Source organism: Camelus ferus, chromosome 19 (genome assembly GCF_009834535.1).
Source record: "Camelus ferus isolate YT-003-E chromosome 19, BCGSAC_Cfer_1.0, whole genome shotgun sequence".
In the NCBI taxonomy this organism is placed as follows: Eukaryota; Metazoa; Chordata; class Mammalia; order Artiodactyla; family Camelidae; genus Camelus; species Camelus ferus.
The window spans coordinates 39055197-39068324 of NC_045714.1; the positions used below are offsets into that span (position 1 = coordinate 39055197).

General features: G+C 42.9%; 1 protein-coding gene across 1 annotated transcript; it reads left to right on the forward strand.

The window, feature by feature from the left end:
• Nucleotides 1-6832: 6832 nt before the first annotated feature.
• RAB5IF (RAB5 interacting factor) lies at nt 6833-13102 on the forward strand. Its single transcript, XM_032462260.1, has 4 exons — nt 6833-7170; nt 8686-8789; nt 11206-11335; nt 12576-13102. Exons 1-4 carry the CDS (start codon nt 7057-7059, stop codon nt 12615-12617), a joined length of 390 nt encoding a protein of 129 aa, XP_032318151.1. The 5' UTR covers nt 6833-7056; the 3' UTR covers nt 12618-13102.
• The last annotated feature ends 26 nt before the right edge of the window (nt 13103-13128 follow it).

The following is a 13128-nucleotide window of genomic DNA, read 5'->3' on the forward strand; positions in this document are numbered from 1 at the left end:
GGGTTGGCTATGTATTACCTAACTGCCTATGGCCCTGTTCTTCACAAGGGGGCCATGATGATGCTTCAAGTTCTTGGGTATCAATGTAAACTTAGACCCTGTGTTCAACAGTAAAGAAAAAAAAGAAAAAGTGGTAATGATGGAGGAGGGGCTTGCCTTTAGACTGATGGTCAAGGATGGCTCTTCTTTTCCACTGTTTTTGAAAGTAGTGATTTCTCCATGGACTCCCAGCCTCATGGACCCCACTGGGAAACTCTTCCCCAACCCAGGCCCATGAGTAAGAATCTCTAGGGTAAGACTCAGGACTCTAGATTTTAAAAGTACACTAGTTTGGAAGCTGCTAATGTGAAAGCTTCCAGAGGGAAGGGGCCAAATATGCCTTGGTGTGGCTGTAACTTTACTATGTTAGCCACTGGAGCTACAGAGAATAAGGTCTGGAACTCAGGGAAGATGTGGAAATAATAATCATCACTGCTGTCAATGTAACTGGTTTCCAAAGCACTTCTCTATGATCTAAGCTTGGGTACAAATTCTGGCTCTTCCCGTTAATTAGCTGTTGTGACCAGAGGCAAGTCAATTCACCATTCCAAATTTCAGTTTCCTCATCAATAAAATGGGAATAGTACTATTCACCTCTTAGGAGGATGAGATAGGATCATCCATATGTTGCTGTTATCACCTATTATTATCTGGCCTCTCAGCACAGTGTTGAGAGTAAAGCAGAACAGTTAAAATAACTTGCCCAATGTCACACAGCTTTAAAGTGGCAGAACTGGGACTAATTACCCAGCGAAGTAGTTCTCAAGCATCAGGAGAGCTTACAAAATTGCAAATTCCCAGACCTCACCCCCAGAGATCTGGGAATCTGCTCTTCACTGATGCCACAGGAGATTCTCATGCTACTGCCCCAGGGACCTCATCATTTATAATCAGGACACTGACTTAACCTCAGGAAACTACTGGGTTGGGAAGACAGCATCTCATCTTTCAAAGTTACAAGATGAGAGGAAGAAGGGTACCAACAAGTAGTCCCCCAAAGCTATGACTTCCCTCAGCCCCTAGGAGTCTGTGGTAGCCTGAAGGTCAAGTGTAGCCTTCCTGAGATTGTCATTTTAATTACATAAGTAGTCCACATTCACTGTAGGAAACTTTTAAATAAGGTACAGTAGTCCCCCCGCCCCCCTAGTCTCACTTTCCGCAGTTTTAGTTATCCAAGGTCAACCTCCGTCTGAAAATATTAACTAGGAAATTGCAGAAATAAACAATTCATAAGTTTTATAAGTGCCGTCCTGAGTAGCATTAATGAAATCTCCTGCCCTCCCAGCCAGGGATGTGAACCATCCCTTTGTTCAGCACATTGGCGCTGTATATGACACCTGCCCCGCCCCTAGTCACTTAGGAGCCTGCTCTGTTATCAGATCAACTGTTGCTGTACTTCAGTGCTTGTGTTCAAGTAACCCTTGTTTTACTTAATAATGGTCCCAAAGTGCAAGAGTAGTGATGCTGGCAATTCAGATATTCTCTTACTGTGCCTGCCTAATTTATAAATTAAACTTTATCAAAGGTATGTATACGTAGGAACAAACACAGTATATATAGGGTTTGGTACTATCCAGGGTTTCAGGCATCCACTGGGGTCTTGAAACATATACCCTGTGGATAAAGGAGGAACTACTAAAAAAGGAGAGTTCAGTGTAGTGGCTAAGAGCCCAGCCAATTTTTTGAGAAAAACAAATTATATCAAACACTTAGCAAAGCTGGCACCTGGTAAGGACTCAATAAGTGCTAGTAAAATATTCCTTGTAGGCAAAAAAGAAAAGAGGACCAGGATACAAACTCAGACCTCTACTTAACAGGTGCTTTTTCCACAGCTCCTGGTTCTCCCCTCATGGCTCCTGATTTCTGTGATTCCATCTATGTCTGTCTGAGGCCACAATCTCACCCCTCAGAGCATACCTTCCTCTTCAAATTCTGCTACAAGCAGCTGGCAGTGGTATAAAGGCATTCAACTAGGAAGACATACTCAGCCCCAAGGCTGAGACCATGTGTTTAACTGGTGCTAAAAAGCCCCAACCCCACAAAGGCTAAATTTCTCCTACTTCCAAATCTGTCTCTCCCACTTCCAAATCTGACTCTTCATCAAGTTCTTTTCCATCTTAGACCACCCAGGACGTTTATTTTAACCAGATGGATGCACTGGGTTTCAGCCAAATTCCCCACTTCCTACGATAAAGAAAGCTTTGGATGAAAGCAGAAAGGGAACACGTCTCAGTCCCTTAAAATCTTCCAGGCATGGGCTTCCTATGCTTCTAGCTTGGCTTTGTCTGCTCCTAGAAAGCTAAGAGGAGAGACACAGATGATGTTTCAGATGCCTGTTGAACCTCTAATTTTGCTATGTGACCTTGGGTTGGAATGTAGATCTAAGGCCCCTCCCAAATATAACTTTCTGACACACCCCTCTCCTCCATATAAACACAAACTTAATGAATCTCAGAGTTAGGGTCAGAGCTTCAAAATATAATACATAAGACATAAAAAGAGTTAACTCTTTTTAGGGGGAAGAAATAAAGTTATCTCTCTTTGCAGATGATATGATCGGATATGTAGAAAACCCTAAAGATTTCACACAAAAACATTTGAATTAATAAATGAATTCAGCAAAGCTGCAGGATACAAAAATCAGCTGTGTTTCTACAATCCAAAAAGGAAATTAAGAAAACAACTCTGGGGGGAGGGTATAGCTCAGTGGTAGAGCACATGCTTAGCATATACGAGGTCCTGGGTTCAATTCCCAGTACCGCCACTAAAAAAAAAAAAAAAAAAAATTTAATATAAATAAATAAACCTAACTACCTCCCCCCAAGCCCCCTCAAAAAAGAAAACAATTCCACTTATAATACCATCAAAAAGAGTAAAATACTTAGGAATTAACTTAACCAAGGAAGTTAAAGACATATGTCAAAAATTACAAAACATTACTGAATGAAATTAAAGAAAATACAAATAAATGGAAAAACATCTCATGTTCATGGATTGGAAGACATGATATTATTAAGAAGTCAATACTACCAAAGCAATCTATACATTCACTGCAATCGATATAAAAATCCCAATGTTTTTTTTTTTTTGCAGGTATAGAAAAACTCATCCTAAAATTCATATTGAATCTTCAGGGACCCTCAATAATCAAAACAATCTTGAAAAATAAGAACAAACTTGGAAGATTCACACTTCCTGATTTCAAAGCTACAGAAATTAAAACAGAGTGGTATTGGCATAAAGAGACAAATAGACGAATGGAATAAAATAGTCCTGAAATAAACCCTCACATACATGGTCAAACGATTTTCAACAAGGGTGCCAAAACCATTCAATGGGGAAAGGACAGTCCTTAACAAGTGATGCTGGGAAAACTGGATATCCACATGTAAAAGAATGAAGTTGGACCCTTACCTAACACCATATAAAAAAATTAACTCAAAACGGATGAAAGACCTAAACGTAAGAGCCAACAATATAAAACACTAGGAAGAAAACGGAAAAACTTGATGACACCGGATTTGGCAGTGATTTCTTGCATATGACACAAAAGTCACAGGCAACAACAACAAAAAATTAGACAAATTGCTCTTCATTAAAATTTAAAACTTTTAGGGGAGGGTATAGCTCAGTGGTAGAGCGCATGCCTAGCACACATGAGGTCCTCGGGTCAATCGCCAGTACCTCCATTAAAAATAAGCAAACAAACAAACCTAATTACCTCCCCAACCTCCCAAAAATTTTAAAACTTTTGTGTATCAAAGAATACTATCAACAGAGTTAAAAGGCAACCTACAGAATGGGAGAAAACATTTGCAAATTATATATATGATAAGGGATTAATATCCAGAATATACACAGAACTCCGAAAACTCAACAACAAAAAAACAAAAGACTAGACTCAAAAATGGGCAAAGGTCTGGTATAGATATTTCTCCAAAGGAGATACACAAATAATCAACAAACACATGAAAAGACGCTCAACGTTACTAATCATTAGGGAAATGCAAATGAAAAACACGATGAGATACCACTTCACACCCATTAGGTTGGCTGTGAAAAAATGAGAAAACAAGTGTTGATGAGGATGTGGAGAAACTGGAATTCTGTACACTGTTGGTGAGAATGTAAAGTGGTGCAGCCGCAATGGACAACAGTATGGCTATTCCTCAAAAAATTAAAACAGGTATTATCATATGATCCAGCAATTTCACTCTAGGTATATATCCAAAAGAACTGAAAGCAGAGACATGAACAGATACTGGTACACTCATATTCATCGCAGCATTATTCACAATAGCAAAAAGGTGGAAGCAGCCCAAGTGTTCCTCAATAGATGAATGCATAAACAAAATGTATATACTGTGGAACTTTAACAAGCATTTAACAAAGTTATTATTCAGCCTTAAAAAGGAAGGAAATTCTGACATGATACAACATGGATGAACCTTGAATACTTATGAGAATATATCCAAAGGAAATGAAAACACCAACTCAAAAAGATATCTGCACCCCCATGTTCATACTAGTATTATGTACAACAGCCAAGACATGAAAACAACTTAAATGTCCATTGATAAATGAATGCATAAAGAAATTGTGAGATATATACAGAAACACACACACACAAATATTATTCAGGCATAAAAACCAGAAAAATCCTACCATTTGCAACATCATGGATGGATACTGAAAGCATTATGTTAAGTGAAATAAGTCAGACAGAAAAAAATACTTTACGATCTCACTTATATGTGGAATATTTTTAAAACAATAAAAAAATTTAAAACTCATAGAAAAAGAGATCATACTTGTGGTTGTGAGAGGCAGAGGGAGAAGGGAGAGGAAATGGAAGAAGGTGGTCAAAAGATACAAACTTCCACTTATAAAATAAATAAGTACTAGAGATGTAACATACAGCATGTGTACTATACCTAACACTGCCACACAATATACAGGAAAGTTGTTAAGAGAGTAAATCCTAAGAGTTCTCATCACAGAAGAGTTTTTTTTTCCTTTTTCATATTCTTTTCTTTGTATTTTATCTATCTGAGAAGATGGATGTTAGCTCATCCTACTCTGGCAATCATTTCACAGTATATGTAAATCAAACCATCCATCATGCTGTACACCTTAAACTTACACAGTGATGTAGGTCAATTATTCTTCAGTAAAACTGGAAAAAAATTATTCAGGCTGATTCTCCCCATCCTTCCCCAATTTGTGGCTTTATTCTTTAGCCAACTGGTTTCATCTCCTGGAATGCTCTCTTCCCTTCCCCTCCCTCTTCACCTTCTTAACTCCTACTCTTCCCTCAGACTTCAGTCTTCTCTGACTGTCCTAGATCAGACTCTCCATTACAAACCTTTGCCCCCACTCAGCAGACTAAAAACATACCTTTTCTGTCTTTGTCCATGGGCAAAGTATTCTTCCAACATTCTATGACAGAATGATCAGTCTGCCTCCATCGTTGCATGCCACCAGGGAATCTGTAAAACAGATTTTCTATCAATGGTACACATCTAAGCTGGAGTGAGCTGGTTAGACTTTACCATAGTTTTTGATTATGGGAGGAAAATTGGTTCAGAGGAGGGATTTCTGATAAGAACAAGATCCATGTGGAAGTTAGGACTAAAAGTGTGTACCTATGTCAGGTATATGGCCGTCCCACTAGGTCCAGACAGAGTAACGTCTACGCAGTGTGGACTTTTGAGACCCATACCCACTCAATGTATTGAATGAGATAAAACAGTTATGGTATTCTGGAAAAGCTTCCTAGGAGATTCTGTTGTTCACCCAAAGTGGAGAATTACACGTGAATTTTGACAGATATGCAGAGGATGTTCTGATCTTAACTGTTTTGTTTTTGTTTTTGTTTTTAAGACTTTTAAGATTAAGAATGCAGATATTGAATTCAGACCCATGTACGAGTTGACCGATTCTGGACAAGTTACTTTGCCTCTATAAACCCATCCACACAGGATTGATGTGCCTAGTTATACAGCACAGTGCACATGGCACCACCTGGAGAGCTTACTGACACCCTGATTATGGGCACCATCCCCAGAATTTCTTATTCAGTGGGTCTGCGGTGGGGTCTGAGAATTGTATCTCTAATCAAGTTCCCAAGTGATGCAGCCGCTGCTGGTCCAGAAACAGACTCTGTGACCCACTAATCAAGCCCATAGTGAAGACACAAATAGATAAATGCTCAAATATTCTGATACCTAATAAAGTACTCTCTCCGCTTCACTTCCCTGAGGACTCCTCAGTTGATTCCAACATGGTACATAGCCTTAGAAAATCATTCCCCCTCTTTGAATCTCAGGGCTCACATTTGCCAAAAGAGGGTGCTAGGCTTGAGGAGACACTAAGCTATTACAGAAAAGAATTAACTTCCTGAACGAGGTCCTACGGGACTTGCTGGGTTAGAGGAGCAAACGAGTAAAGGCTAAATTCTGAGGGGCAACTTGGGGCTCCCGGGGAGCAAGGATGGGCTCGAAAGGACGCCTCGGGGGAAACAGAGCCGCGTTCTGCCCCGCTGCCCGAAGGGACAAATTGTGGCGGATTGGGCGACGCTCATGTCTAACCAACCTCCGCTTTCGCCTCAGACACCGTTTGTCAGTCTCCACAGCGCCTCCTCGCGCTTGTGTAGCCGTCCCCACCAAGATTGTCCCTTCATTCTCACCCTACCGCGCGGCTGGCGGAAGTTTGCCGTCACTTCCGCCGCTCGTAGAGCGTTTGCGCCGGAGCGACGGCTGCGAGGCCGCCGATTGGCTGCGTGAATACGTTGTGCGGCGCTGCATTGCTCCGCCCTCCGAACTCCCGGTCTCGGCCGAGCGAGCAGAGTTGGGCGGCTTGGCCAAGTGAGGGCAGCCGCAGGCGCAGCACGGAACCCATCAGCTGATCCTGTCGCCGCCGCCGCCGCCGCCGCCCAGCTCGCCACGACCCCAAACCCCGACCCCTTATAGCTCGGCCCGCGCGCCCCAGGCCCGGCCCGGGCGGCGCGACGGGAGGATGAGCGGCGGGCGGCGGAAAGAGGAGTCGCCTCAGCCGCAGCTGGCCAACGGGGCCCTCAAAGTCTCTGTCTGGAGCAAAGTGCTGCGGAGCGATGCGGCCTGGGAGGACAAGGTGCGGTGGGACCTGGCGAAGGCGCACATTCGAGGAGCCGGCTGGGACTCGGGGACTAATGGACAGGCCCGAGCCTGCCTCTGCCCCCGTCCCGGTGCGGCCGAGTGTTCGGGATGGTGGGGCAGGTGGCCCGAGGGTGTCGGGACGAACTTGGCGGGCCTGGGCCTAACGGCCCGGCTTGAGGCTCACCACAGAGCGGCCTAAGGGTGAAGCCAGCAGCAAGGAGTGGGCAGAAGAGTTGCCACCCGGCCGGTCGTGTGACTGAACGGCGTGTGAGCTGAATTCTGTTCGATCTCCGACTTTTACTCTCAGTAGCATCTTGAATAAGTGACTTATTTTATCCGAATTAACTACTTGCCATTGTCGTTAGCACGAACAGTACGGTAACAGACTTACACTAAATATTTGCTACGTGTCAGGCGCTCCCTGTGTATCATTTCACTCAAGGCTCAGAACAACTCTGAAGCAGGGTGCCGTGGTGCGTTAAAGCGTTTAGCACATAGCGAGGCTCACTACATGTGAGCTGCCATGGCTTTACTGTAGAATGAGAAAACTGAATACCTCAGTAATTCAGAGAGGAGAGACTGAGACCATCTTCCGCATGGGGGGAGGGATGGAGAGAAACCACCAAATGTGTGTGAGGAAATGGTCGGGGGGCTTCAAGATACCCTTACTGGTCACGCTCATTCAGAAGATCTGAGTGTAAGCACTTCCCCAACCCTGCTCCATGATGTGGAAGGAATCATCACAAGCAGCTTGATTACAGTTGGCTTGAAAAGAATGTTCTATTTGCAGTGTTTCCCTTGTTTTTTTGGACTGATGAAATAGGTTTTCCTGGAGTTCCTGTAAAGGGGTGGGGGATGGGAGGCACTTCCTGATGGTGCCCTCCTCCTGCCCCGAGTCCTGCCGAGCTCTTGTAAAACCTTTCTGATTTGCTGTGTCATTTCTTTCTTTCCTTGTATAAGGACTGGTTTATGCAATCTAGGGCAGGTCAGAAACTTGAGTCTTCCATGTTCTTGTTTGAAAATTAGATATGTTGGCACCTGCCTCCAGCACTTTTGTTTCTAATCCTTTCTCTCCTTTGACTTACTTAAAATTCAATGTGTAGGTAGGTGGTGCTGAATTGGTTAACAGTCAGCCTCTCTGCTTGTGGTCAGTCTGTCCGGGTCTCCCCAGGTCAGATAAGAATTTTCCTGTAGCAGGAAGCACAGTTACTATTACAGCCATTTTATTTTTTCAGCTTCTGAAAAAAAAATGATTTTTCTAAAAGTTTTATTTAGAGCACAGGCCCTGGAAGGGAAGTCATCCCTTAAGATAACTATTATATCTCTTTTTTTTTAAATCTCATTTTATTATAAGAAGCTGTGGAGATTAGAGAACCATATACCACTGCTTTGGGGGAAAATTTCCCTGGAAGATGGGTTTAGCAGAAAGCTTTTTTATTCTTCATCTATTACAAAAGGCACTCTTGTGGCACCCACTCCAGATAATACATGCATTCTCTCTTTTCTACAGGATGAATTTTTAGATGTAATCTACTGGTTCCGACAGATCATTGCTGTGGTCCTAGGTGTCATTTGGGGAGTGTTACCATTGCGAGGTTTCTTGGGAATAGCAGGGTAAGTCTTGGGTATCTTGCATGTTCATGGTATCATTTATTTTCAAAGAGAGATTTTATTTTCCTTTTTTTTTTGGAAAAGTCCATTGCTCCTCTGGAGGATTTGTGTGAGTGTGTGCGCGCGCAAGCAAAAAGCTGGCCCCATGATGGCATTCCTAGGTCTGGTGCATCGCTCCTCAGTTCAGCAGGCCTGGGAGCATCTTAGGTCAGGCATGTCACCGTTCCAAAGATCTTGGCCAGTTCATTCATTCATGGGTCCAGAGTGACCTCACGCAAGAGGTTGCCATATTGCCTGTTGGTAGCAGACATCTAGCTCTGGCATGACCTTTGTGTCTATGGAAGTTTGGCAAGTGGAAGAACTTCTGTACTTAATGACCACCACCTGTGCACTGTGTTGGATGTCCTGAATCTTGGTGTTGTCGGAAATTGTCTTAGGTCTCTGCATTTTATAGGCAGTGAAAAAGTAGGAAATTGGTCTCCATCTTTTACTGTGCTCCTGTGGCCAGTGACAGCACAGTTGACACCAGCCTCTGGTCATGGCTCAGCTTTTTAACAAGCCACTGAAAGTGAGTCTGCATGCCCACTAGATTGAAGTAAAAGTATTTGTGGGAGTTGTCTTAAGATAGGAATTGTGGGAAGTTATGGTGGAAGTGGACAGGCAGGCCTCTGGCCTTTTCTCTTTTCACACAGGGAATACAAACTGTCAAACCGATGGAAAATCACGTAGATTGTTCTAATTGTGATCACATCTCATCATTCCCTTGCTTTGGGGTGAAATTATTTCAGACTCATTTGAGTTGCCTATTCTCTCAGAAGATAACCCGAAAGGAAACTCTCCTAGAGGTTTTTGATTTATGATGCTGAGCAAAACATTTGTCCAAGAAAACCAGTGAGGGTTCATCCCCTGCCTGATTTTGACAAAGTAAACATTTGATGAGGACTGATTGAGGGTGATGAGACACAGGCAGGACCTGGGGTTCATAGAGGTCCTCCCAGGTTGGAAGTGGTATATAGGTACATTTTTAGAATTGGTCACCCCATTTGAGCTTTCTATTTAAAAACAAAAACAAAAACAAAAACCTCAGAGAAAAGGAAAATGCTGGAGAAAGGGGAAGGCAGTCTAAAAGCAAAGGGGGCCTCTTGTCTTCCCCAGGCCGCTTTTCTAGGAGAGGATGACGCTGGTTCAGCTGCCCTGCACCTATCTCATCTTGCAGGATCCCTAACAGATTTCTTTGAAGTCGCCCAATCTGGGAATAATACAGCAAAGACTTGAGCTAGTCTCGTACCTTTCCCACTATGGCAGATGAGTAAGGCTGCACAGAGACTTTTTTTCTTTTCACTTTATAGAAAGCTCTGGATTCAAATTCCAGCTCTGCCAGTTTGAAGCTACATAATTTTGGGCTCACTTTCTGAGGCTGATTTTCCTTATCAAAACAGGGCAATAAAAGTGCCTTCCTTGTGAGATTGATGTGTGACTTTGATGATATAATGCAAATAAATTGCTAAACATAGTACTTAGTACATCATAGGTACTCCATGCAGGGTTCACTGCAATTGTATGATTAGCTTTACAAAGAGTGATAAAATATGACTATTTCTCAATAGACAAGAAATGTAAGAAATGAGGTGTTTGGAGTGAATTCACCTTGGAGTGGCTTACCCATCATGCCACTTTTTCAGGACTGCTTGTTTTCTAGAGTTCATTCCCACACTGTCCTACCAGAGCCAGTTTCTCTCACTCCAAATAAATCCCTTCCCTCTTTTGGTTGGCACCTTTTCCCCTGCTCTTGGAAAGGGCCCAAGGACAATGATTTTTTCACATAAACTCCCTCCCTCCATCTGTCTGACCCAGCTGCCCGGGCTTAGGGCGGGACTGCTCTGGTGCTCAGTTCTAGTGATCGTGTCCTCCCCACTTCCTGCCTTCACTGCCCTCTATCTGGACCCCAACTTGGCTTCTCCTGGTTTCTGGCATGGCCACCAGTTAGGGCCTCTTAAGGTAAAACCATTTCCTCAGGTCTCATTATTTATAATTTGCCTGGGAACTGAGTGTGATAGTTGTGTTCTGTCTGCTGAAGTTTTGCATTATTGGAGAGGGCCTCTGTTCAGCCCTTCCTGCTCCTCCTGTCTCATAGAGCTTGGCATGTGGTTAATAAGTGCTCAGTGAATGCTAGTTAAAATTTTTTAAATTTAGTTTTGCAGGTGAACTAAAAAGAATTGCTCATTCTTCAAGTCCCTAGCTCAACCAAGTGGGCAGCTCCATTGAGGGCCTAGGCGTTTTCATGTATTATTTCACTTGCCCCCCAGAATACAGTTAATTGTGCAACAGCAAGTGCCCTGATAGGGCTGGACTGTGTTGGTGGGCATTGAGTCTTCTAAGCTTACAGTTTGTGTTTGGTACTTGTCCTCCCTTGCTCCAGATTCTGCCTGATCAATGCAGGAGTCCTGTACCTGTACTTCAGCAACTACCTACAGATAGATGAGGAAGAATATGGCGGCACATGGGAGCTCACCAAAGAAGGGTTTATGACATCTTTTGCCTTGTTCATGGTATGTGTAGCTAATTTTACTGCAAGTTTTGTCATTTCATGAGAGGTCAGTCAAGGGGAGCCCTGTGATTAAGTTACACTGTGTGATTTGGGTATCATTTTTTAAGACTCCTAAAGCTGGAAGGCATGTTCTTTCTCCAGTAATGTTGTCCCAAAAGATGAGGTGTGATAGATACACTGTGTAGTCTGCCTGTGGTATGCAAATCCAGGGCTCATTGTCAGCTTCTATGTCTGACTTTCAGCTCTGGCTGCACATTAGAAACTGGGAAACTTTTACAAATACATTTGTAGCATTATTCATAATTGCCAAAAAATGCAGACAACTATCACCTGATGAATGACTAGGTAAAATGTTGTATACTATACAATAGAGTATTATTTGGCCATAAAGAGGAATGAAGTACTGGTACAGGCTACCACATGGATGAACCTTGGAAACATTATGCTGGGTAAAAGAATCCAGACACAAAAGACCACGTATGGAATGAGTCCATTTATGTGAAATGTCCGGAATAGGCAAATCCACATGGATAAAAAGTAGATTAGTGGTTGCCAGTGGCAGGGGGTGGGAGGGGAAATGGGAAGTAACTGATAATAGGAACAGGTTTTGTTTTGAGGGCAATGAAAGTGCTCCAGAGTGTTTCCACAACTCTGTGAATATACTAAAACCCTCTGAATTGTATACTTTAAAAGGATGAACTTTATGGAATATGAATATATCGCAAAGTTTTGTTTATTTATTTATTTTCTTAATAGACCCTAGCCCAAACCAATAAAATCAAAATCTCTGGGAGGTAGTGCTTGGGCGTCTCTCTCTCTGTTTTTAAAGGTCCCAGAGATTGCAGAGGTTAGCCAGTTTAAGAACCTGTGCTTTATTTGATACGAAGCTGACAGTGTGGATGGTGGTTTTGTTTTCACATTTGCTGCTAATCCTAACACTTACTAGCAGTTTAGTTTGCTTTACCTGTATCATTTCCACATCTATAACACTCTGGTTGCTCTTTGGCAGGGGAAGAGACTTGTCCAGGGTCGCTTTGGGAGCAGGAAGGTAGTCCTGGGTTCTATTAGAGAAAGCTTGATTTCGGTGAAATTATGTAAGCCCCCAAGCAGATTATGCATTGGATCGCCCCTGGGAAGCCCACCATGCACACAGTTTTAGAGCATTTTTGTTCTGTGGAATGAAGCCTGTGTTGACCCTGTTGGTCAGGGGACTTAACGAACATTGCTTGTTTCCTCTCAAGGTCATTTGGATCATCTTTTACACTGCCATCCACTATGACTGATGATGTACAGCCCCCGCTGCTCCAAAGGGGCCTCTTAGTTACAGCACAGAAACATGATTGCCAGGGCACCCAGCCACATGGAACCTGGAAGACCCATGTTTCCTGGACCGAGAATCAGTGTGTTGGGCGTCAGGTATCTTCTGCAAAGGTTGTGACCTGAAACTTTTTAAAGAACCATCCGCCTTTTGGGGAAGCATTTCTGAATTGTCTATCACCAACCATTTCTTCTTGGATACCATCATGAAACGTTGTTTGCAGATTGGAGCTGTCCTTTAATTTGATGCACCTCTGGATCCGGATGAAACATTAAATTGTCTTCCTTCTCCATCAGGTGTACAATTTTTAAACTATCATTGGCATTTCAAGTCTTCTGAAAACAGTATGGCAATATGTGAGTGGTCCATAGCACAGTATAAGCAGCTTCTAATAACAGTTTTCATTGTAGAATGTTTTCAGATACTTGAATAAATCAGATCTTTAATTGAGACCCTGTTGATGGTGCATGGTAAAG